Here is a 26,085-nt window from a genome sequence, read left to right as displayed (position 1 = left end):
AATTGGCCTTTTAGAAAGAATGAAGTGCTTCCCTTTAACTAACAAAACTGCTCCATCCCTGTAATAATGAGAACTGATTAGTATTGAAAAGGGGGAGGGGGTGATCAAAATAACACATCTTCTACTTTTTATTTATTTTATTCTGCACTCAATTATAATATAACCAGATTAATAATAATGTTAGCAATAGTCATAAAAACCTAGCTGTGATTTATTGAGCTACTTATATGCTGCAGATTGTTCTAGACCCATTATATTATCACTAACCACCACAACTAATATGGATAGCAGTATTATTATGCCCATTCTACAGAGAAGTAAACTGAGGTTCAGAGGAGGTAAGCAATTTGCCTAAAGGCTACCCTAGAAGAAAGCATCATAGCTGGGATAGCAGCAAAAATTTGACTGGCTTTGATTCCCATGCATGCTCCCTCTCTGAGAAGCTGCCTCTGGTATTTTTTATTTTCTATCTGTTTAATGGGGCTTAAGACATGTCATCGGCTAATATGATTTCATGTCATTAATGATCTTACCATTTCTGACTTAACTGGAATAAAATATTGAATTTAATACTTACACTAAGAATTTCCTTTTGTGATTTGTAAGCTTTTGAGAACAAACTTTATTTAGGTGATCTATTTTTAAGGCATCACTAAACTCTGAAGTGCTGTTTGAGTGATTATTGATAAAGTCACCATAAAACTACACTTAGATCATCAATCTCCATGCTCAGTTTTCTTTCTTGCTTAAATGAAAATATGACATAGAGTACCAACAGGGTACATAAGGTTCACTCGACTGATATCAGATGACCAATTTCAAACTAAGCTCAGCCATGTACTTGCTGCCATGAGATGATCCGAGTCTTGGTAGTCACATATGTAAAACAGCATTAGTATCTCACCTTATTCAGACAAATACTATTAGATGATACATATAAATTCACCTCAGATCATTGCCACAATTAGCAAGGATGTTAACAGAACACACAACGTAACAAGAACAATCTTATTTTCCTTTTCTGAACGCTTAAGCCAGATAAATATAATTTATCTATGTATGAGGTTAAACTTTTTGAAATTTGAAAATATTATTAAAATGCCAGTTATTATTATGATAGAGAACAAATTGAGGGTTGGTGAAGGAAGGTGGTGGGGGATGGGCTAAACCAATATAGTGTAACTCTAGTTAACTAACTAGAATTTAAATACACATTTGGACAAAAAAAAAAAAACTAGATACTATTATCTCTAATTATGAGAATTCATACCGAACAATGTTAACAGTGAGGAATGTCTCCTTTGTAATAATTTATAATTGTTATTAGTAGTAGTAATAATAAGCTTGTTTTATATCTAGATAGTGTTCATTTTTATGAAGCACATGGCAAAGGGGCAAATAATAATTGAGTTATGCTTGGGTGGAGGAATATAAGTACTCATAACGTATGATAGGAGCTAAAAAAAAGTAGTGTTTGAACTTCCATGGACATACAGCATGCAGTAGAGAAAGTCTGTGTAAGTCTCTCTTACTCCATTACTACCTGAGTTTTGGATACTAAGATCTCCCATTAGTGTTTTAATCAAGCATATTAACAATATGATTACATAGGAGCAGACATGTATAAAGGTCTACTGAAGACAGAGGCCACATGGACATAAATTATGTTTAGTATGTGACCAGAAGAAAAATAAGGTCAGAATATAAGTTAGGATCTTGGATTTCAGTAGTGTTCCCAATAATCCATCTATGAAACTTTGGGAAAGCTACTTTAAAACTTTAAACCTCACTTTTATCACGTATAAAATAAGAGGGTTTTATTAGATCTACAATTCAATGTGGAGAGAGGAAGTGTCATTCATCCGTGGATCTTATCCAAACCTCATACTCCTCCCAATAATTTAATATGTTCCCTCTTCCAAAAAAGTGCATCCTCCAGTTAAAAACCCCTATCATTCTGATCTACTGTTACCTAAGATACAGTTATTCCTCCGTGAATTTGAGTTATAACAAAGGTTGAGAACTTCTAGTAGAGATGGTCTCACAAGAGCTTTCAACTCAAGTGTGGTTACTGAAAGCCCTAACCCTATGTTTTGCCTAAACCTTCCTTCTACTTTGAAAGAAGACAAGATCTGACAGGGGTCAAGGGAACTGCCACAGTGGTAAAGTAATGGTTTAAAATTGTTCCTTTTTCCTTACAAGTTTCCATTCTCCTTCTTCAGTATTTTTTCTAACATTTAATGTGGGCACTGTGGTCAAAAGAATTTAGGCACCCAATTGGAAGATCCATATCTCTTTAGAGGCCATCTAGAAAGAGAACAAATACTAGAGGAAAGGACACACTCAACCTACTTTTAAGTTAATTCTTAGGCTAAAAATGAAGAGGGAATATTACAAATATCTGAAGGGCCAGTCCAGCTCTCCAAGTAAGATTTTAAGATAATAGTTGGTAACAAATTAATCTAAAGACAGAGCTTTCCTTTCCCCTTCTCTCCCACTCAACCACCTGGATATATATACCTACAGACTGTTGATACGTGACTTGATCAGGATTCAAGATCTACAGTGGTAACCCCGAAAAACATGTTCTCTCAAGAGACCAAACTAACAGTGGGTCTTCATACGTTTAAAGTCACTATGCTGTTTAGACAGGTTGATATTTCCAAATCTCTCACTCCTTTGGTTGTCTTTTTCTGACTGTAACATCTTGATGTATTTCATTCTAGATTATCCTGAGCAAATGAGTCTGACATGCTGGACAATTACACCTCAGATTGATTATGTAAATATATAACTACAAAGGATTTGATACAAAGGATTTGAATAGTGACAAACACTTGGCAAAGAAAATTCTAAAGATTTTCTACCCAATGAATCCCAACCCTAGAAAGAGTGAGGATTTTTTTGACTATCAGCAGTTTATGTCTGTTAGAGTGCTTTGGAGTTTACAAAGTATCTATATAGACATTTTAGTCATTTAATCCCCCAAACAACTTTGTGTGTGGTAGTGTGAGAACTGACTCATCCAAATAAAATTTTGACCTAAATGTTTCATTCAAAACAGCATGTTCTTCTGAAAGCAGAGAACAAGCTGAAAGGTTCTGTTGTAATAGTCACAGTAAAATGTTTCTTGTAATCATAGGGTTTCCTCCTGGGTTGAAAATTGCCTCATGATAGTACTGTACCCATACTCATTCATTCTTTTATCTATTCACTCATTTATCAAATATGTTTTACATGGAAGACACCATGCTAGCTATATAGAGAGACATAAAAATTTAAATAAATATTCTTTCTTCAAAGAGCTCCTGATCTTTTAGGAGATACACTACAGCATTTTACATTTAAAAAGGGTTAAAGGGCTCAGTTGGTTAAGTGTTCAACTCTTGATTTCAGCTCAGGTCATGATCATGGTGGTAAGACTGAGCCCTACATCAGTCTCCATGCTAGGCAAGGAGTCTACTTATCTCTTACTCTATCCCCTTCTCCATCTGCCCCTGCCCCTGCTCATGCTTTTTCTCTCTAAAATAAATAAATCTTTATTTTTAAAAAAACAGGTTAAATACTAGGATCATTCATTCATTTAGTTGGTCAACATTCATTGAGAAATTAGTATGTGCCAGCTACTATATTAGGAAAAAGGATACACCAAGACTCAGTCTCTATCTAAAAGAAGTTCTGAGTCTAGGGGGGAGAAATGACCTGATAAGCATGCAATTGTAAAGCAATATTCTTGAAAGAAATAAAACATGACATGGGCCAGTCAAAAAGATCCATCTCACCCATTTTGGGGCAGGACTAAAGATGAGAAAGGGCTATGAAAAATTGTACTGAGAAATTCAGGACAAAGGTAAGAGTACTGTACTCTAAATAAGGAAGGTCTTTATACAGGAGACACTTCAGTTTTCCAGTAAAGCTTTTAGGAGGAAAAAGGATGAGTAGACAGCCTTTGAGACAAAGGTACATCATACACCATCTTACAGTACTGAATCGAAGTATTCTAGGACTTGGTCACAAAGTCCCTTGATTCCTCTTGCTTAGAAAGCCTCAGAAATCTAGGTCTGGGGGGAAAGAATTGTTCTGTGCTCTACAGACAGCTGACTTCTTCCTCTCCCCTCATTTATCCTACTTCACAGTGAGTGCACGGACAACAGGGTGTGGAGCAAATAAGTACTATGAAGGAGTGGACAGACATGATGGTCCATTCCTGGTCCTATACAAAACACAAGAGGCTTTCCTGAGTTGAGTCTTTGAAAAAGTACTTGAGGTGTCCTTCTATCTTTTTTGAAACTCTCAGATGCTTTAAAGATGAAGAAACAGACGTAAAAACATGATGTCCTAATGGTAAAACTAAGTGGCTTATTGCACAGCTGAAATAAAATAACATGTAATAATTTTGTGCAAATAGACTGTGAACTCTAAGGCACTTTATATATGTGACAAGTAATTATAGTATCAATTGTTATAAACATTAATATAATACTTACAAATTAATTCTTCTTTTTAAAATTATTATAAAACACATTTTCAGACTTCTAGCTCATAAGTACTCCAGCACATCAAGTTAAGGGAATTTCCAAAAATATTGAAAAAAAAATACACAACTCCCAAGGTGCCTCCAAATCAAGAATTTTACAGATAGATCCATAATATGTATATAGGTAGACATATAAGGTGTGTATATATATGTACATAAATGTTTATATGTACATGAATGTATAAATAATTTGAGCAAATAAAAGTTTTCATCCAGTTATGTTCCTTATTTGCCATAAAAATGTGTAATTTTAGTGTAAGATGTTAAAGAAAAGGAGAAAATCAAATTTTGCCAGGTGCAGAAGTATAGTATAGGCACAAAATGTTACATTGGTAGTCTTGTCTAAGACATCAACATATGACAAAAATGAGATTCTAAAGGAGGTGCTATAATTTCAAAGGAAATTGCCAAGAACTACTTTCAGGTCTCTGAACCCTTATCTATAATGAGGTTATATGAGGCTTATGTGTTTGGAGATTTATAAAGGGATTTATTGGTAGAGGGGCTGGTGGGGGTGGGGATCTCATTTTTCTCTTAAATTAGTGAATGAGGCTTCACTGGGTCTCATATCGAGCTTCATATAACTTCCTTGAATTTGGGAGGGCAGTATCCTGGGATCCAACTCCTACCTGAAAAATTTAATGAATGAGGAAACATGGCAAATTGGTTTTTGCCTCAGGAGAAGTACCTTCTTTTGGGCCAGACTGCACTTCAGTTTGTTAAAGAAAAAAAAAAAAAAAAAAGCCATCCTGGAGCCATTGTGATGCCTGCTAAGACAACCCTTTGTGTGGATGCACTGCTAAAAAACCAGGGCTGAAGAAATACATCAACTACATTACAGAAGATTTAGTCAGAGAGGCCCAGAAGGGAAAACTCTAAGACCCACATCAGCCCTAATTAGAGATAGGGTCTGAAGCCAGACTGCCTGGGTTAAAATTCCAGATCCACCTTTTTACTGGTGAGGTGACACTGGGCAAGTTGCTTAATCTCCCTTTGCCTCAATTATGAAGATTAAATGAATTACTACTAGTAAAGCACTTAGAACTATTTCTGTACACAATCAGCACTATGTATGTGCTATTTTCTTTGTATTTTTTTTATCTATATTATTCCATGTCAGTTTCAGAGAGCAAAAAAGTGTGGTAATCCCAATCCCATAAGAACTTTCTGCTCAAATGTTTACTTCTCTTTCATGCTCCAACTAGCAAATGGAGAAGAAGAAAAGAAAAGCTTGTCTTATCTGAGGATCCAATAGTAAGGAAAAGAAAATCTCATATCTGGAGAAGTGGTCAGAGTTATGATTAATATTTGGAACTGGATAATTTTAATTACTAAATTAAATCTATATTTGTGATTTTAAATGATTGGAGAACTTTTAATTCCTTAGAAATAACTGGAAATTCATGGGAAGTCATATGACTGCCCAAGTTTTCATCTAGAGAACAGGGTAGGGATTACTGACAGTAAGAAGCATTAGGCAAGAAATCAGGAGCCATTAAAGTGGCTTCTATCATTATATCCCATAAATCTTGTTTGTCCAATGTATCAGTTACAGATGCAAAACATATTCATGATTACTATTAACCTTTTTATTCAGTTTTGGACATAATTCCTCATAATCCTTCAACACCTGACTTCATTCCTTCCTGGGCTTGTTTTTTTACATGCTTCCTTTTATTTTCTCAGGTTTCAAAGGTGTTTAATATAAGTTGGCCTAATTTGTTTCTGAGGAAATCCTTACTAAGACTGAAGCCATGCTGGGGAGTCATGCATTTGTCTCTTCTGTAAATGAAATAACTGCTGACCCATTATCTACAGAATGCTGAGAATGAAGGTTTTTCAGTGGGCAGTGATGGCAGTGCTGAGTCACACTAATGCTTTCAAATTCCCTTGTGACTCCAGGCAGGGGTTTGCCCAGGTTAGCAAAGGCACAATCAGTGGTCATTTAGTGAATAAAAGGGTTAAATACTCTAGGTTAAAATAATATTGTAACCATCTAGTTACCTGGATTAATGAACTCTGAAGAGTGAGATAGGTTCTGAATTCTCAGGCTGGTGACATTTGAAGATTTATCATACTGGAGAGCTACTGTTACTGTTGTAACTTGACATTGCATGGTATCAACTCTAGGGCCCCAGAACATAGATTCAGATGGCATTTTCTAGATGTATAATAAAATATTATTTATTGAGCACCTATCAGATGCCAGGCATTTGACATTTATTGTTAGTTCGTTCTTTTGTCACATTAACCCTGAAAGTTTGTAGAGAAGGGTGTTTAATACTATGAGGAATCCACTGGACCCGGTTAGAATGCCAGTTTTTACTTTCTGGAATTGGAACTTTAGATAAGTTTCTTAGTCTCTGTGAGTTTTGGTTTCTCATCTATAAAGTGGAGAGAAAAATACCAGTTTAAAAGATTATTATAAGGATTATATAAGATAATACATATACTATATTTAGCCCAGGGTCTAGAACATACTCTAGCAGTATTAAGATAAACATATTTATATTATAGAATATAAATATTAATATTTATCCCATTAGTCAGGGATTAATTAGCTCCTCCAAGCCTATTTTCTCACCTCTGAGTATAAAATAATAATATTTATCTCACAAGATCACTATGAAAATTAAATGAGAAAAAGTACAAGTAAGTACTTGGCAAACATGAGGAATTTTAAATGTAAGTTTTAAATCTAAGTTGAAAAGAGTATCTGCAGTTTTAAGATAACTAAATTTGGGAGACAGAATTAACTATGCAGTCTGGGATCACAAACTTGAAATCATTGGTCTGTAAATACTTCTAAAAAATATATTATGGTATTTTAACACTTTGTGGCAGCACATCCCAATATTCCTTGCAACTCTAGAATTCTTTGGAAGTTGAGTTATTGCTATGTAGAGGTAGATACAATAGAATAATTTAAGCCTCTAAATATGAGATTTAAAGACAGTCTTGCAAAATACTTTAAATATCATTAATATTTACATATTGTCTCTTCAACCTACTGACATAACAAGATAAGACAAGAATAATGGACTACAATTGTACCTTTCTTTGTGCAAGAAACAAAACTTTTGGTGTTATATACTACAGTCAAAAAATATTCTTCATTGGCAGATCTATTTTAAACTACAAATTTTTATGGAAATAAAGCCTGTGATTCCTAAAATAGCCTGCATTTTTCTTTCTGACATATTTTAAGTTCATCTGTAAAAGAATACCTTCCTTGAATTAATAAGGAAGAAAAATATCTAAAATTTCAAGTCCACAAAATAAGGTCCATACTTTGAGGAAAGAAAGGCCATTCAGAAACAAGATCAAAGCAATTCATTTCTATTCTCACTGCTACCATAGAGACAAAGAGAAAAGAGTGAAGAGTTTTAGCTTACTTAATTCTTCCTGAAATTTATAATTAACTACATGGGAAAGGGGACAATTACCATATTTCCAAAGAATAAAGGATTAAAAAAGTTGAGCTTTTGATAAGACATAATTACAACCTATTAAATATGCAATTCATATCAATTTGTTCTTATAATCTTCTGGAGTTTAAAAAAATGCATATACATTGGACAGTGTTTTCTGTAAAATATACTTGGAATGCCATCAGTTTAAAGGTACACAGTTCTCTCTTATAGAGGTTTTTCTCAGATAATTAAAATTCCGGCAAAACTTAACACAAAGTAAAGGGAGTTGATTGATATTATTTTTGTATGTGCCTTGATTTCCTGACACCTATGAACATATATTTTTGGACAAATGTTAATCAGGAATGTGCAGGCTTTTGTAGATCAGGTGCCATAGCCAACATCAAGCAGTCAGCCAAGAAGAACTAGCAATTAGACCTGTCCTCGATTTAAATAGAACTTCAGATTGCTGAGTAAATTACATGTGTATTACTTAAGGACAGTTTTATTTTAAAGGACTAGCAAGAAAGCACTGTAGCTTGAAATCCTAGGAGATTCGTAACAAAGACCAGAGAGAGGAAGGATTTGTTTTGCTAAAAATATGTGGTTTGATTTATAGTCTCTTTAGCAAAAGATTTTCAAATACTTTTTTATCAGCAAGAATATTTAGAACTCCTCTTCACATTTTCTAATGAGAACCATATTAGAAAATAAATAATTTGTTATTGTGAGACACCATAAATACAGCATGATAAGTTATATATCTATCTCTTTGTAAAAACATAAGATGCAGGAAGAATGAGGTTTTCTTAATTAACATTTTTTGAACTGTGTTTTATGCAACAACCAAAATTCCTGCTAGTGTGGATAATAAATGGTATGATTCATACCTTAAGATTTGACTTTTGGTTTTCTTTTTTTTGTTTTGTTTTTTTTTGTTTTTTTTTGAAATGTGGGTAAGTGGTCTTCAGGGAAAATATTGCTGACTATATTAACTACTTGGAAGAGTGGTACATTTGATTATTTTGAGGCATTCTGTCTAGGGGTCTCAGAATAATTTTAAAGAAATATTTGAAAGTGTCTAAAATTTTTAACTCAGATCTCAGCCACAGAATACCATAACATCCATTTGGAACCCCTCTTGCATAGTGCTGGTGTTATCTGTGGTTAGTTGGACAAATTCCAAGCAATAATCATTATTATAGTTTCTTTGTTTTCTTTTGGAGGTTACTTGGGGTAAAAGCAGTCAATGATACTGATACACTTTGTTCTCTAAAATGTAAAGCAATGTAAAAATGAGAAACCAACAAAACAAAAACAACTAGAACTGCTGTGAACTCACATTCCTTTCCTAGATAAGTCTGTATCCTGAAAGCTGAATACAGCATAATGTGTCCTGAATTGGGAAGAAAAGAAAAATAAAAAGACTCTTTCAATTCTTTAATTCTTTAATTCATTCATGAACTAATAATTTAGGACAGTAAAGTCGTTGTTAAAATTTTCTATTGTATAGCCTTCAGATAAATCTTAATGTTTTTATTGTAAAAATATACTATATAGTAAAAAAAATTACTATATCTTTACAATATATTTATGGTAAATATATACATGCTATAAAGTCAAATAATTTTCCCCAAAACAAGATTAAGTATCATACTATATAAAATCTCTGTGGGGGCACCTGGGTGGCTCAGTGGTTCTCTGCCTTTGGCTCAGGTTGTGATCCCAGTGTCCTAGGATCGAATCCCACATCAGGCTCCCTGTGGGGAGCTTGCTTCTCTCTCTGCCTATTTCTCTGCCTCTCTTTCTGACTTTCATGAATAAGTAAAATCTAAAAAACAATCTCTGTGAAGTTAAATGGACATGAGTTGTCATTCTTTGCTCAATCCAAAAATCTGGTCTGACCACTTTAGCTTTTGCTTACTAAAACTGTGCTTTGACTTACAAGTATTTTTATACTTGAATTTTAGAAGTTTAAATGATTATCTTTATAGTTGGTTTATCCTAGATGTGATCCAGTTGCCATTTTTCTTGGTGTTGTGGTGAAGACTTTTCTCTTAGTCCATTTCTTTTTCATTAAAATGACATTTCAAGTGTCATTTTAGAACCAGAAACCATTCACAGATTAAATTCACCAATTGCCTGTCAACTGAAAAGTCTATCCATTAGAGTACAACAATTTTTTACATGTAGGTATTGTAAGGTGTACATTAAATAAAACTGTGTATATGTGCAGATGCATATATATCCGTGTATATATACATATACATGTATGAGTATGTGTTGTGTACGTTGCAGGAAGAAAATATGTCACCTTTCATTCTTTTATACATATTCAATAATGCAATATCTATCAAATGTCTGTTAAATGAAAGAATCATTTGTACTTATGGTACAGTTGCCAGCGCCACACTAATTGGTTGGCTATCAATATAGCTAAGTACCTCCCCCTATATTCAGTGTTCACATTCTAGCAAGAGGCAGACACATGTAAATATTAATTGTACAATTAAATAGTAGCTATTACACATTGTACTGAAGACATGGAGAGTGGCTGACTAAACCTGGTAGGGCAGCTATCAAGGAAGATACTTATGTAGGAAGCTGCATTTAAACTGAGTGTTAGAGGTCAAGAAGAGGATTATTAGATAAATATCAGGCTAAAGACTTGAGAGGCATTCTGGGCATTAAGTAAAGCATGTAGAAATGGGGGAAAGGAACTCAGATTATTTGGGAAAACAAATGTAAGAAACTATAGTTCAATAAGGCATGAAGGATGGTAGAATCTGAGATAAGAAAGTTAGGCAAGGGTCCAAACAAAGAGGGTCATGTATATGAGGTCAGGCTCTGCGAACTTCATCCTGCAGGTCAGTGCTTGTCAAATCTTGGTGTACAAAACCAACTAGAGATCTTACTGACATGCAGGTTCTGACTCAGTAGTTCTCACATGGGGCTTGAAATTTTGCATGTCTAACAAGCTCTGAAGGAATGCCACTCCAACTGGTCAACAGATCACACTTTGAATAATGGAACAGTAGGGGACAGGAAACTGCTATAGGGTTTTAACTAGAACTACAACAGACATACAAATTATACACATGTACACACACATATATATATACATACACACATAACACATACATAACATATATAAACATACATATGTGTATATATATATATTTTAAGGAAGGTCTCAGCAGTGTGGAAAATGTATAAAGGATAGGATAATGGGCAAGGTAAGAAGAATTAATAAAAATTAGCACACCCTAGGATTTAGGGAAAAATAATCAAAATCAACTCCTACTTTTCATAACAACTGAGATAGTTACATCTATCCACTGAGCAGAGAGCAGAGTAGGAGAAATATTTATGCTCAGATGCCTCCAGAGATTGAACATTTTCCTGGAACTTTTGACTTAAGTTTGCTTAACAGGTAAATAAAACTCTAAATTTCAAAGAATTTTTTCATTTACCATCAAACCAATTTTCCACAAAATTTGTTGTCTCCTGAAAGGTTAGTTCAAGAATTGAACTATATATACAAAGAAATAGATATGTGTGGGTAGGCATTTAGAAGAGGAATTTGGAGAGAGGGCTATTTTCAAAGGATTTCAAATCTGGTACTAATTTTGAATACACATTGAAAGAAAAGGTTAAAACATTTGGTCTCTTTTTCTCACAAATAAATACCTATAAACCTAGGAAATACTCACTAAAATCAAAAGAAATTCCCATCACCATGACTATACCATAAAACTTACTACTAGAATAGTAACAAGATAATTGATTATGAACTTTGTCCTTAAATTCAGATTCCTCCAAAAAGAGGTAAAGAAAAGGAAGATGAGATGGAATAAAAACATACACAGCTACTTAGTGACTATATGTTATATACAGTTGCCATACTAAGCCCTGTGTGTATATTTGTATTAGCTGTTCCCTTTGTCTGGAATGCTCTTCCCCAAGATCTTCACAAAGCCAGTCCTTTCAAGTGCCCAGAACTTTTTTCAGAGAGGACATCCCTGTCTATCTAGAGTAGCCCTTGTCCCTTTTTACACTCATCCAGTTTTCCATATTTCATTTCTCTGCCTTTTAAATTATAGTAGTTACTGTTATCTGTAATTATGTTTAGTATTTGTGTGCCTATTAATGGCCAGTCTCCTTGCTCTATAATATAAGCTCTATGAGAGCAGGGACCTTGTTCAATTTACTCACTGTTATATCTGCACTGCTTACAATACTACCTGACATACAGTATGCACTCAGTAAATATTTGTGGAAGTAATGAATACTGCAATTAATCCTCACAACAACCCTTCAAAGTGCTTTTTGTTACTTCATTTCATAAATATGGAAACTGAGATTCAGGTAAATTAGGTAATTTATTCCTGACAACAGAACCATAACTGGTAGAGCAAGAATCTGTCTGACTCCAAAGGCTAAGCTTTCACTATGCTATGCTGCCACTCGAAGCCAAATTTAGTGGTGGATGCCAATGGCTGTCCAACTGCCCAAAACTCACATCTCTGAGAGGCCTAAGACATGTCTGGCCAATTTTCCTGGGTGACTGTAATCAGCGTAAAATTAGTTCTAATACATATATGAATACAGCTTCATTTTCCCCACCATACAGAAATGCTATTGGTAATAAAAGATCCCAGTTTACTCTAGGATTTCCTACTTTCAGTAATTATAGTCATCCTTTCCATGTATATAGTATTTTATATTTTTTAAATATATACTCATTTGTATATAATAATCTCAAGAAGGAAATATTGATAAACCAGTATTACCATCACCATTTCAGACTAAAGAATAAAAACCTCAGGAAATGTAAAATGAATTGACTAAGATTACTAATATTACTAATATAATAAGTGGGAAACCCAAGTCTATAACCTTACTTTCTCACTCCCGAATAGATTTTGATGAAATATACATCCCTGCAATGAGATGGGTTTCTCAAGCAGCTGTAATCATGGTAATTTCCTTTAAGAAAATCTTACCTACAAATATGCAGATTATATGATGGGCACATAATGAAGAGAAGTGATGAATTCTTGTTTAATCCAGAAGGAGTTATGTGATTTATTTCAGTTTTCAGCACAATAAGTTTGTTTAAATATTATTTGATTTGCAAAATTTGATTTGTACTTGTTTCCTCTGCAAACCCACATTTGTCTGATAAACTAAGATTTATCTAAAGGTCTTCCAAAGGACAATCCTTTCAGACTCCTAGCTCTTCACAGCACATGTGGCTCTTCTCAAAGTGTCAAAAAGGACTAATGTTGTGAATAATACCCTGGTAATCAGGTTTGGTAGAAAAGAACATTTACTATAGATGTATTAGCAAATGGCTGGTGTGATTCATAAAATAAAATTTTATTTCATCCTATAAATTTACTTTTACAGGCTATGAATGTGTCCAAAACACTACAAATATATAACTGAGTAATTTTAAATTAACCACTATGTGAATGCATTACTTTTATTTAATTAGGTGCTTAGGTAGAGAAGGAAAAAATCCAAAATATAGTACCAAGAGCATATTTTAACTAAATAATAACCTTGAAGTGATTCAACAAGAGAATAATGATAGTGGACAGACTGGATATTGGAGTCACAAAGTCCTGGGTTTGAATCCCCATTATGAAGCTGCTCAGCTGTGTGACTATATCAAATCTTTAAGATATGGAGGATTTTACTTCACTGGGCTGGTCTGAAACTGAATGAGTTAATTCATCAAGTTCCTTCAGTATGCTAGGAAATGTCCCAGACATTACGTATACAAAAATGAGAAAAATAAATGTCTCTTTCTTCATGGAGCTCTGTCTAGTCAAGAGGGAGACATTGAGAAAATCATCATAAAAATCAGTGTATAATTATGAATTGTGACAGACAGAAATATGGGATGAGATAATACCATGAATAGATAATCTAACTGATAATTTTAGGAAAAGGAGTAGCATGTATAGTTAGACCTAGAAGACAAGTAGGATTTAAATAGATGGAAAGAGCCATCTAGACAAGGTAGTAGTAAGTGGTAGTCTCCAAAGCAGGAACATGGCTGATACCTTCAAAAAAGAGAGGGAAGCCAGCAAGGCCAATGCATCAATTAGTTTAAGGAAAGGCCATGGAAAATAGCATAAACATAAGCATAGTCTGGCCCACACATTGTTAAGATTCTTGGAATATAAAACACAAGGCATAATGATGGACTATAAGACAGAAAAGGAATTCAAGTGCTAGGTCAAAGGAGAATTGTATCCTAAGGAAAGAATTTGGACAACTATTCATCTTCAGTTCAATAGGGTGCTATAGCAGGACTTCCACTTGAGAGTTACACCATTGGACTTAGGTATTAGAACAATCATGCTGGCAGCTATCTGGAATGCTTAATAAAGGAAAGTTAAGCTATTATATTAGTGGAATAAATATGCCAAAGTGTTTTACATTATTAAAATGGTTAATCTCAAGTTACTAATAGAGTCATGGAATCTCTTCACATTGGCTATTTTTCCTACACAAAAAGGCCAGATTGTATTAAATTTTCCCTACTTTCAGCTGTATTTCTGCCTCTCTCTGCCACTGAGTAAATTTTCCCTGGTCCATTAAGTACCCTGCTCCAGTGGCCCTCTAGTCTCTGTACAATGGCCCCATGACCTTGCAGACACTTGGTTGGGATGACAGGTATCAAAACTCAACTTCTTCATACTTATAACTAGTCCCTACCTATCTCTGTATGCTTTGTATCGTACTACTCACTTTGAACCCCTTATGTCCTAGCTACACTTCCTTTCCTTTCCTTGAATGTATCATTCTCTCTTTTCTCTCTCATCACTTTCTTCTCTACCTTCCCTTCTCTTCATTATCTGCATATCTATCTATCTATCTATCTATCTATCTATCTATCTATCATCTATCACATCTAGGACTTGCTTAAAACACTTTACTCACCCTCATTGTGCCCTCTATAGCTACATACCAGTTTAATTGTCACTTCCCCCAGAAAACCCTTCCCTGATACTAAGCCCTTGTCTACCCTTCATCTAATCCCATCAGATTCTTTAGATATCCTTGTACTCATTGCCATAGAATTCTATACTCACCCCTTTATTACACATTACTATAATTTCTATAATCAGCTGTTCTCTCTACTACACTAAAAGTTCCATGAGAACAGATTGTTCATTATATCCCTATGCCTACCAATGTCAGGTACATTTTAGGCATTCAACAAATAAATACCTGTTAAATAAATAAAATGAATGAATAGGTGTGCTGCTTCCACTATGAAAGCAGAAAGAACTATACACTTGCATGAATAAACAGCTTTGTCTAGAAGACAGGGCCACTCAGGCAAACCATTTGTTGCCTTGGTGACTTGTTTCATTTTTTCTACATAAAGGTCTGGTGAAAAATAAGAAACCTTTCATCCCCCGCCAAATTATAGTTATAAATACATCTATGATAAATGCATTTCTAAGAATATAATATACAATTTTTTTCTATTCAGGTCATAAGTAATATGATACTAGCCTTAATAAAAAATATCTTTTATCTTTTTTTTTAAATTTTTTATTTATTTATGATAGTCACGGAGAGAGAGAGAGAGAGGCAGAGACACAGGCAGAGGGAGAAGCAGGCTCCATGCACCAGGAGCCTGATGTGGGATTCGATCCCAGGTCTCCAGGATCGCGCCCTGGGCCAAAGGCAGGCGCCAAACCGCTGCGCCACCAGGGATCCCCTAAAAAATATCTTTTAAATGCCCAGCAACAACTTCTGTTTTCCCTTAGAAATTCTGAGCAACTTTAGTGTAAAAGATAGTGGGTTGATGGAGCCAAACAGTAATATCTTACTTACAGAGAAGACATAGTATTAACATCAATAAAGCATTTTTAATACTGCCTAGTCCATGGGATACCTGGGTGGCTCAGCCATTTAGTGCCTGACATTGGCTCAGGACGTGATCCTGCAGTCCCAGGATCGAGTCCCACATCAAGCTCCCTCCATGGAGCCCGCTTCTTCCTCTGCCTGTGTCTCTGTCTCTGTCTCTGTCTCTCTCTCTCACTGTCTCTCATGAATAAATAAATAAATAAAATCTTAAAAAAAAATACTGCCTAGTCCACTTTTCATTATATTTAAATTTTATTATGCACAGTAACCTATTAATACCATTAAACATTAAAAATTAATAGCACCATCATGCCTTCATTACAAATTACAGCAGCAAACTAACATATTATAGCGGTCTTTGGAGATTTTTTAAACTTTTTTTTTTTAATATCTAGAAGGCTGGTTAATGAACATGGGAAGTGATATCAATGTATGTCTTACCCACTAATACTTTTTAAGATACTTGGTGTGCATAAATAATTTTGTCTGCAGAGATAATATACTTTAGAATAATATTGGTTAGAGATAGAAAAGGAAGAACCTCAAAAATACAACTAAAAACACTTATTTTACAGGCAAGGACATGGATACCCAGATGCCTCTTGGTGTACAAAGTCGCAAAGTGCAGATTTACTTTGATTTTACACAGTCGCACCTTTCTTCTGTTCTTGTACCAATTCAAAATACTATTACATATTATACTTAAGGATCCCTACACAAAAAAAAAAAAAAAAAGGATCCCTACACAACAAAAATTCGACTTACTGCTTGCACTTTATTAAATTTAACCGAGAATATTGTTTGCTACATAGAACTGTTGTCCTATTGGCCAATCACTAATAGAATGTCTCTGACTTAACATAGTCTAACATTATCTTCCTTATATTTTGGTTATTAAAATTATTGGAAATATGGTCTTACAATCATTCAAAACATATTTAAGAAATGCCTGCTCTATAAAATATATTAATTAGTGAGTAGTGTTTAATCAGTATTATTGAGATGACCTCATTTTCCTTAGTGACCACAACCAGAGGGAGAGATTAAAGATATAAATTGTGAACAGCTCAATAAATTGTCCTATACTGAATTTTTCCCATACGCCAGGAATTGTGCTAGGTACTTTCTACACTTTACCACAACATCGCTCTCGCACAGATCATAACATCCTTCCAACAGATGAGGAAATCAAGGCTGAGAGAGATCAGGTTAAACAGCTTAGTGAATCCTAAGTTAGGAATTGTCAGAGCTACAATTTAAATCCATGCCTTGCTCTAGAGTTCTACTTTTCACACTAAGTCATGTTACTTCTCTTTGTCAGGAGTGACATCTGTGACAAAAGAGTTGAAACTGAAACTGGACAGAAACAGTCAAATAAAAGAGATGACTCAATCTTCTTTGAAAGTGAGTTTTCTGAACATCTGAAAAGACCTTGGGATCCCTGTGGCAGAAACTCTGTTTTTGGTTGCTCTGATTATTTCCTGGCCTAAAAGATTTTACCCCAAACCTGAGGGCAAACCAGTCTGACCAGACTAATTAAGACAGTGAGCAACCTGAATCTTATGGGTGAGATCTAGGATAGGATTATTTTTATCAGGTGGGTTAGATACTATGAAACGCACCACAATCACTTCTTTTTTATATGCAGAAAAGCTAAAAATAAAAACACTTCTCTGGTATTCTAATAGATCTTTTTATATGCCATCATACAGTGCTTTGTCTTGATTTGTCATAATCTCTCATTAATCATCTAACATCCATTCTTAGGAATGTGGAGCAGAGACATGAGGAGGAATTTACTTCTACTCTGTGTGTAATAGAAGGAAGTGAGTCCAAGGGGACAGTAAGTATCATTCATGCCAGCACAGGAAGGAAAGAAAACCAGGGGAAGTATTTATGTGCCCCTGCCAGTGAAAACGTTGACAAGGGTGATATTGAGATGTGCCATAGATGAGGTGGAGCCCAGGACAGACCAGGATAGTTATGAGTTCCAGTCTCACACAGAGTTGCTGTAAAGCAAGACTTGAAGAAAGTATCTCAGCCAGAGCAGCTAGGAGGTAGACTCATTGCTGGAGAAGAAAGAGATGGGAGTTGAACTAAAATAGAATTAAAATTTCCAAGTTGTTGGCAAGTTTCCTATCAAAGAGTCCCAGGAAAGTGGGGCAAGGACATCCCAAGTGCAAGGCCAGGGCTTTTTTTGGAAAAAGAAAGAGCACCAATGGTGGTAGGTAGGGTGGGTAGGACTTGGGATCTGAAGCTGGCCAGGAAGCCTCCTCACTCATGTGAGCTTTTAAATCAATCATGCACTATTTACCACCATCATAATATGACTTTGTTGTAACTATGTTACATAGTTTGTAATATAGGGTGGCACATATGAAGATGATACATATATATATCATGAATATGAATATTCAGAATATAAGTCTGAAAATATTCATGAATATAATTCAGAAAATTCATAAATTCTCACACGGGTGTTTGTCCTATTGAATTATGTAATTTATTTGATAAATCAAAATATTGGAATTTATGCCCAATATAGCATTTAAAACAGAATAATATTTTTCATTTGTATCTGTGGTCATTAATGTTTTGTTAAAAGAATATAAAGCACATGACATGTTTCCATAATTAGATCATGTTTTCCAAATTGAGAAAACTTCAATTTCAATGTTGATTTAAATTGTTCAGTGCAACAGATTATAGTTTGGGGTTGTAATTAATAATTTTTATAACTTATTTTAAAGTACTAATTATGTTTCACAGTACTTGTAATTATTATTACTTGGGGATGATTATGAAACACATGTAAGTCAGACCTGACAGTATTCACTCAAGGAAAGTAACACTGAGTGCAATACCTCTGTAAAAGTACAACATGTTTAAGAGACTATTTCTTTTCCTAGATTACATATGAAAATACAATTTCCCACTCAGCTTTTTTAAAAAAATTGTTTTAGTTTATTTTTACTGAGTTAACTAGAAAAACTAAATGAGATGGTTGGCAACTTTTAAAAGTAAAATAAAATATTAATGTAATGTTGAGGCCTGGTCAACTAACGCAACCAGAAGTTTTTAGGCTTCAAATCCATTAACATCAATGAAGCTGCCATGTGGTACTAGGCCATATGGGAAGAGATCCATATAGAGCTTCTGAAATATAATCTGGAAAAGTACAATATTTAAGGTCATACTATGAAGAACTTGGCTTGTGGCTTCAAAATTAAATAATCTTTTCTTTAGTGGTGAAAGGAGATCACAGTGGGAAATCTACATTTAATGACTCTTATGCACTAAGATATTGATTTTGTCAAGTTTAATGGGTGTCTAATCAATGTGAGATACTAAAAGATATAGCTCAAACTAACCCATGGTGTGTCTACATGCAAAATGAAAAAGAAGCTAATGAAAAAGTGTGTTTTAATTAGTTTTTTCTAAAAATAATAGTAATTTCTATTTAAATAACCAGTGTTTGTGAAATTTAAATACCTCATTTTGAACTGAGACAGAATAAAATAAAATACTTTTAAAATTTTTAGCTCTTTTCTATAAACCCATAAAAGGAATGCCTATTGATTTTATTCCATCCCACTTTTATTTCTATTTCTGATAATGCAATTATTTCATTTGCTTCTAATCAAAATAGAATCAGTTCAACATTAAATATTGTGTTTGTTTGTTTGTTTGTTTTGTTTGTTTGTTTGCAATCAGGGCCTACAGATTTTTTTCCCTTAAAAAAAAACACTAAAATGCAGAATGTCAGAATTCACCAATCAGAAACAATATGTCAAGCCACAGTAAAGCTGATTGGCTTCTTCAAGCATAGAAGACATGGTTTTTAAATGAAAAGCTAATTATTGCACTCAGAAAGACTACCCTGATATGTTAAAATGATGTGTAAGCTATACTACTACTATAGATATTTTAATATTGAGGTATAAATAGAGGCAAAAGCAAATCCTTCCATTAAAAAAACAGGCAAATTCTCCTTTCATTTGCACAAACACACAATATCACTGTAAGAAGTTGAAATCAAATAAGGATAGGACCCTCAGACCCTCATGGGGAACAAAATGCCCAGCAAAGTACATTATACTAATCATTTTATCTCATGAACTGGCAGCACCTACCAGAGCTGTTTAATTACAGGACCAGAATAATAATAGAAAAATGCTGCACACAACAGCCCTGTTTCCTATCCTACCTTTGTGGTGACAATGCACAGGCAATCCATCCTGGATCCCTACACAGGACTCAGTACATGGAAATCACACCAGCAAATCAGCAAAGGTGAGAAAAGCCTTTTGATAAATAGCACACAGAGAGAAGCAGAGCTTGGATTCTGCACAGACGGCTTTCCCAAGGGGGCCCCTCATGGGAAACTGGAACCCTCCTCCATACAGCTCAAAGCAAGCAGGATTCTCCTAGGCACCGGAAAATCCCCTAGAAATCAGCTCCGGCAAAACTTCCCGGTGGCTTGCTGGGCTCCGCGGCTGCATGGTCCTTTAGTGGATTCGGTGATCCGAACAAGGCTCCTGAGAGTGCCCCGCACAGTTGTATCGTGAAGAGGAGGGTTACACGGAGCACCAGAGAATCACATTTCAGCTCTCGTTCTTGTTTCTGAATTCTGATCTGCTGCTTCAGTATACCCATAAGAGCTGCTTTGCCAAAGTCCCCCCTTTGCTGCCTTCGTCTTTCCTGCTAACAACTCTGAGTAAGCACAACACAAAAAACTACCCGGCCCATCTATCAAAGGGCTGTCGTTTTGCTGCCAGAACAGCGGCTTTGGATAATAAAAAGCTATTTATTATGAACATGATTCCCGGGAGTCTAAATGACTCGAAAGATATGACTGAAAAGCTACGGTGCATGCAGTGCTGAATACATCACATCCCAACTCACTTGCAATTACAAGGGCAGCTTCTTACAAATGACTAACAGCTGGAAAAGGAAAATCGGGCCAGGGACATTAAAAACTGTGGATTTGGAGGTTTAACTTAGAAAGCATTAAATTTCTTATTTTATTTCTGTACCTATTTGTGTGGTCAATGACGTATGTGAATACACAACCTAAATATTTAAAGAAATAAGTATATTATAAAATTGGGGTGAGAGGACGTTCCAAAGTGTTTACAAAAGTTCCACATTCTGAGAGACAAAAAATGCGTTCTTACCCAAACTTTTCCTTCCTCACTGGCTGCCTGCGGACACTTATTATGTGGGCAGAGCTTTGTGTTCCCTTCTGCAGCATTTTAACAGCCAAATGATTAACCTTCCCCCTACCCTCAAATCCCTCCCTATCTTCCAGCAAAACTGCTACACAGACTGCCTTTGAGATGCTTGACAAGCATCACTCTGAATAATAATATACTTTTCCTTCATCCTATTAGACACATAGGCAAAGACAGACTGGAACAGACAGAAAGAAATAAGGGTGCAGAGAGACGGGGGCGGCGGGGGGAGTGGAATTAGAGAATGAATGAAAGAATGAAAAGCACTACCTGACCAATAAAAATGGAAAATCAATGCCTCTTTTTGCCTCCTAGGAAGAAATCACATAGTCAACGGAATCACTGAGAGCAGTAAGAAGTGTCTAGGGACCTATACACATTGTGATTACCTTTTTAAGATACCGGTAGAACCACTCCCCATCTACCACACCCACCCCCCTCCTTTTTTATAAAAAATTTTTTTCTATAATAAACAATTTAAAAACAGGATGAACATGCAAAGTTCCTCCACCTTTCATGAATTATTCAGGTTCTAACCTTGATATCCTCTTGATTGCTAAATAGAGGAGTGTCTCAGAAACTGACATGCCATTATTCTACCAAAAATGAGAGCACTTTTCTAAAGCTTTTTAAGAAAACTTAAAAATGCATAGCAAATCAGTTATGGGTTCAGAGGAGAAAAGAAAAAAAGTAGTTCAAAAATTGTTTATAGATATAAAACTGTTATCCTACTGGTATAATGAACGTCAGATAATTTTCAAGTTAAACAACACAAGTAAAAACCCTATTCTGGTCCATTCAATTAGGTGACTATTTTATGGCTCAGTAATATCAAAAGGTTAAAAAAAAAACATCACTTTGACTACCTACTTCTTTTATTACACCATAATAATAATTTAGTTCATTACTTCCTACACTTATCTCCAAGTATGCATAACCTGTATAATAATGCTCATGTCCTTGAGTATTCTCAGGTATTAGTGTTTCCATGACACAAACATGGCATTTAACATGCAATTGATTGACTGACTGCCATATTCATCTTCAAAATCATTAGGCTCTGTGTTCCTATAGGACTTTAAAGTTGATAAAGCCCGAAAGTTGTGACATTCTCACTACCTTGAAAGTTTAAATGACTTCCCCAGAACCAATATCCAGTAATTTATTACACGTCCAGAGTTTTGTTGGTCATGATCAGAACACAGAGAGTCAGGAATTCGAGAAAGGAAGCAAATCATGTAGCAGAGCAAGATGGTTCTTTTACAAGGTGCCCGTTTTACAATGGAACTACATCCATTTTCCCAGAGTAGAGAAAGCTAAGATATGGACAAGCTGACAGAGGGAACCTGACTACCTTTTGACCTGGCTAATCACAAATGAAACACTCCACAAACTGTAAAGACCTACAGAATGAAAGCTACTCATCTAGCATAGCTCTGGCACACCACATACACTTCCTAAGTTATGCATCCAGCACATGTTTTTTGAGGGCTTGCAACATGATTTTTAGATTAATGTTTGTATCACTTACTAGACCATGAGCTCCTTAATGGGAGTTTTGACTCTAAATTCCCTTTGCCTACTCCAGTATCCCATTAATTCAACAAATGTGCTTGACAATGTACTTATGTAGGGACAAAGGATGAGTAAAAGCTAGCCAAATCGCTGCCTATAAATGAAATCAACTAGTACGGTACAGCAAGCACTTGAGGTGTTTGAGAATCACAACCCAGAGACAATTAATCCAGAAGAGAGTAGCCAGGGAAAGCTTTACAGAGAGGAACCTTGTACTGAGTTGAAAAGAACCCATTGGACTAGCTAGAAGTTGTGAGAAAGAAGAATGTTATGCATACTTTGTATCTGAAAAAGAAGTGAATCAATAATATTGTTCATCTTTATGCAATTAGTTTATATGAACACATCCAATGGGTTTCCATTAAATAAAAGCACTTTAGAGCAGGCATTTTACAAACAACATGCAGTCTCTTCTGGGAAAAAAAAGAGCATCATTCATATAATGTTAAGTGAGTACAAATGTGCTGTAAAAGCATGTGGAATGTACATGTTCTATAATTATTAGGTGTTGTTTACCACGTGTAATTAATTGGATAACATTTTTATGTTTAGATAAAAGCTAATATTTTGAAGTGTAGTTCCATTTAGGATGAAGCTTTCTATTCTGTGTTTACCTTGCTCTCCATTGATTTTCCTCAGATTTAAAGATGATAGAAGATAATCCACTCCTTTGTCTCAAGGGAAACATTCTTTTTATTTTTAAAATTAACAAGGCATCAGCTTGAAGCATCTTTTTTTACAGACACAGAGCTCAATTGGGCCTGTGATTTCACAAGAAGTGTTTGGCAGGATATAAAGCCACAGCCTGAAAATTGCTTTACTTGATTTGATATTCCTTAAGGTTAATGATACAATCCAGGAACATATTGATTCTTAGTAAGGTCTACCATTGGAGGTTTGATATCAGAAAATTACTTTTATAAATTATTCACACTAAACCTGTATCTTAACCATTTATATGCATTACTTCATTTTGTTTTTTTTCCCCAACAGGGGAAAAAAAAACTCTAACAGTGAAATACATCCTGTGCTTACTCTCCTAGAATCTAAGCCCCTTGAGGACAGATATAATGCAATTCTCTGCCACCTAGCATGATACCCTTAAGAGGTACAAAATAAATATTTGGGGAATGAAAGAACCATCACAGCTTCAGCTATGCCATTTCTTTTTCTTTTTTTTTTTAAGATTTTATTTATTAATGAGAGACACGAGAGAGAGAGGCAGAGACATAGGCCATAGGCAGAGGGAGAAGCAGGCTCCCTGCAAGAAGCCCGATGCAGGACTCAATCCCGGATTCCGGGATCAGGACCTGAGCCAAAGGCAGACACTCAACTGCTAAGCCATACAGGCATCCCGCCATTTATTTTTCTTGATAAAAGTTTTTTTTTTTTAACCTATGATACACATCCTTTATCTACTTGAGAACCATATGTACATATAGCTATCATTGATAAGTATATATATATGTATTTTAAAAGAATCTATATAACATATATTTATATATTTAAGAAAGAAATAGATTGGTGTATATATCTGGAGACATTTGCAAATACAAATATTTATATTGATTATGTTTATTATTATGTTTATATTTATCAAGTTGCTATTATCAGAAGTACAGTGGTAGATACTTTATATATGTTATCTCTGATGGTCGCTATACCCTTCAAAAAGGTAATACTTCATAAATGAAGAAACTGATATTAGATGATTCTCCCTAGGTGACACAGCACCTAGGTTACTCCAACCCAGAATGCCATGTGCTTTCCATCTCAGCATATCTCAGATCTTGAGGCAGTTTCTGCCTCTCTGGGACCAACCTAAGAGTGAGACACAGACAGATCTGAAAGGCCTTCTTCAGTAGAAGGTAGCCTACACTCTGTGCAGACTAATCACAAACAACTTGCATTCCCCCCTAAAAAAAAGAGACACATCTCTGGCCTTCTACACTGAGGTCTGTATAGTTTATAAGGGCCTTGGGAGCAACTCATAAGGAATAGCCTTGTTAGAAAGATTAGCTCCAAGGGAAATAACTGAAGAAATCCGCCCACATGGACTTCCATCTTGTCTATTCTCCATATACCCAGGACAGCAGGCGCACGAATGACATCTGCATAGCTTGTTAGCTTAGTAAAATAAATAGACTGCAGGCAGATCATGGCAAAATGCCTGCCCTCATTTCCAAACTCTCCAGAGGCAAATAGGCAATTAGGATCAAATAGAAAAAAAAAATGACTTTTCTAGAGAGTTTCCATGATAAAAAAAAATATCTGGATAGTACCAGATCTTGAAAATGATTTATGAAAGGTAGGAGTCTATGTATTCTGTGTATGTTAAGTATGTAGTTTTCTTTGTAACACAAACATAAACATTAAATAAGAATTTCAGCGAATCAAAAATTGCCACAGAAATCAAGAAATGTTCACTTTTCACTTACTTTCCCACAATGGTTTGCATGTCAATTCTGCTTACGTAAGTGAACTGAAACATATGTAATTGATAACCTGTAACCATTCCCCATTATTATCATCAAATGAAAACAACCTTTGAAATTTAGATACAGGTGGTCAACTGTAAATTATAAAAACATTCAAATAAAGCCATTCCCCTAAAAAAAATTTATGTAAAATTTGCTGAACATTAAGTATATTCCTAATAAAGCTTAATTTTTCCCACTATTATACAATGCTGTGAGTCAAATAGAGTCTAATAATCCAAATAGTTGTGCAGAAGCTACAAATCTGGAAAGCTATATGGTCTGAAATGCTACTTTGTTTTCAAGTTGATATAAATCACCTCTGTAGTATTTGCTAACTGCCCTTCCCACACTTCACCTTTTTACATCCCATTACACTGGCCTACTCTCTTCCTCAAACACAGTATTTCACTCATTCTTCCTCAAGGCCTTGAATTTGTTGTTCCCTCTGTCTGAAACCCTCTTCCCCTGGGTTCTCACACAGCTGTCTTCTCCTCATCATTCAGCTCAGCACTTTATAAAACCTTCCTCAACTGACCTCCTTAATTAAATTACATTCCTTTACATCATTCTCTACTACATAATCCTATTTATTTCCTTCATAGCAACCATCACTATATGAAATTATCTTCTTTATTTATATCTTACCATATCCTCTATTTTAAATTTATTCCTGGGAGCAAGAAGTTTATCTGTTTTGTCCGTGGCTGTATTACCATTGTTTAGAACAGTGTCTAGCTGTGTAGCAGACGCTGAAGACTTTTTGGAATAAATGAATAAGATGGATCACAGGGAAACTCTTTTTTTAAAAAACAGGGTTAGAATGAGGATCCAACACGAAATTTGCAATCCATCACTTTTAATATAGCTTGGCTTCTAAAGATGTGATTTACAGTAACCACGATATTTACAAATACAGATAAAGAATAATCTTGAGATTCAGCATTAACTTT

At 35.0% G+C, this 26,085-nt stretch overlaps 1 protein-coding gene across 14 annotated transcripts in view; it reads right to left on the bottom strand.

Moving 5' to 3' along the window:
* Window positions 1-26,085, bottom strand: part of DLG2 (discs large MAGUK scaffold protein 2) — a 1,987,603-nt gene that overhangs the window by 1,516,548 nt on the left and 444,970 nt on the right. For 2 of the 14 annotated variants that reach the window (XM_038568433.1, XM_038568435.1), the window contains exon 1: window positions 20,054-20,574. The exons of the other annotated variants lie outside the window; for them this stretch is intronic. In XM_038568433.1, coding sequence (XP_038424361.1) covers window positions 20,054-20,083 — 30 coding nt within the window. In that variant the 5' untranslated portion in view covers window positions 20,084-20,574. Of the gene's footprint in view, window positions 1-20,053; window positions 20,575-26,085 lie in introns of those variants that run through there. 14 annotated transcript variants of the gene reach the window in all.

This window comes from Canis lupus, chromosome 21, assembly GCF_011100685.1.
Source record: "Canis lupus familiaris isolate Mischka breed German Shepherd chromosome 21, alternate assembly UU_Cfam_GSD_1.0, whole genome shotgun sequence".
Lineage (NCBI taxonomy): Eukaryota > Metazoa > Chordata > Mammalia > Carnivora > Canidae > Canis > Canis lupus.
The sequence above is the reverse complement of the archived record's forward strand: the minus strand, read 5'-3'. Positions and strand labels throughout refer to the sequence as shown.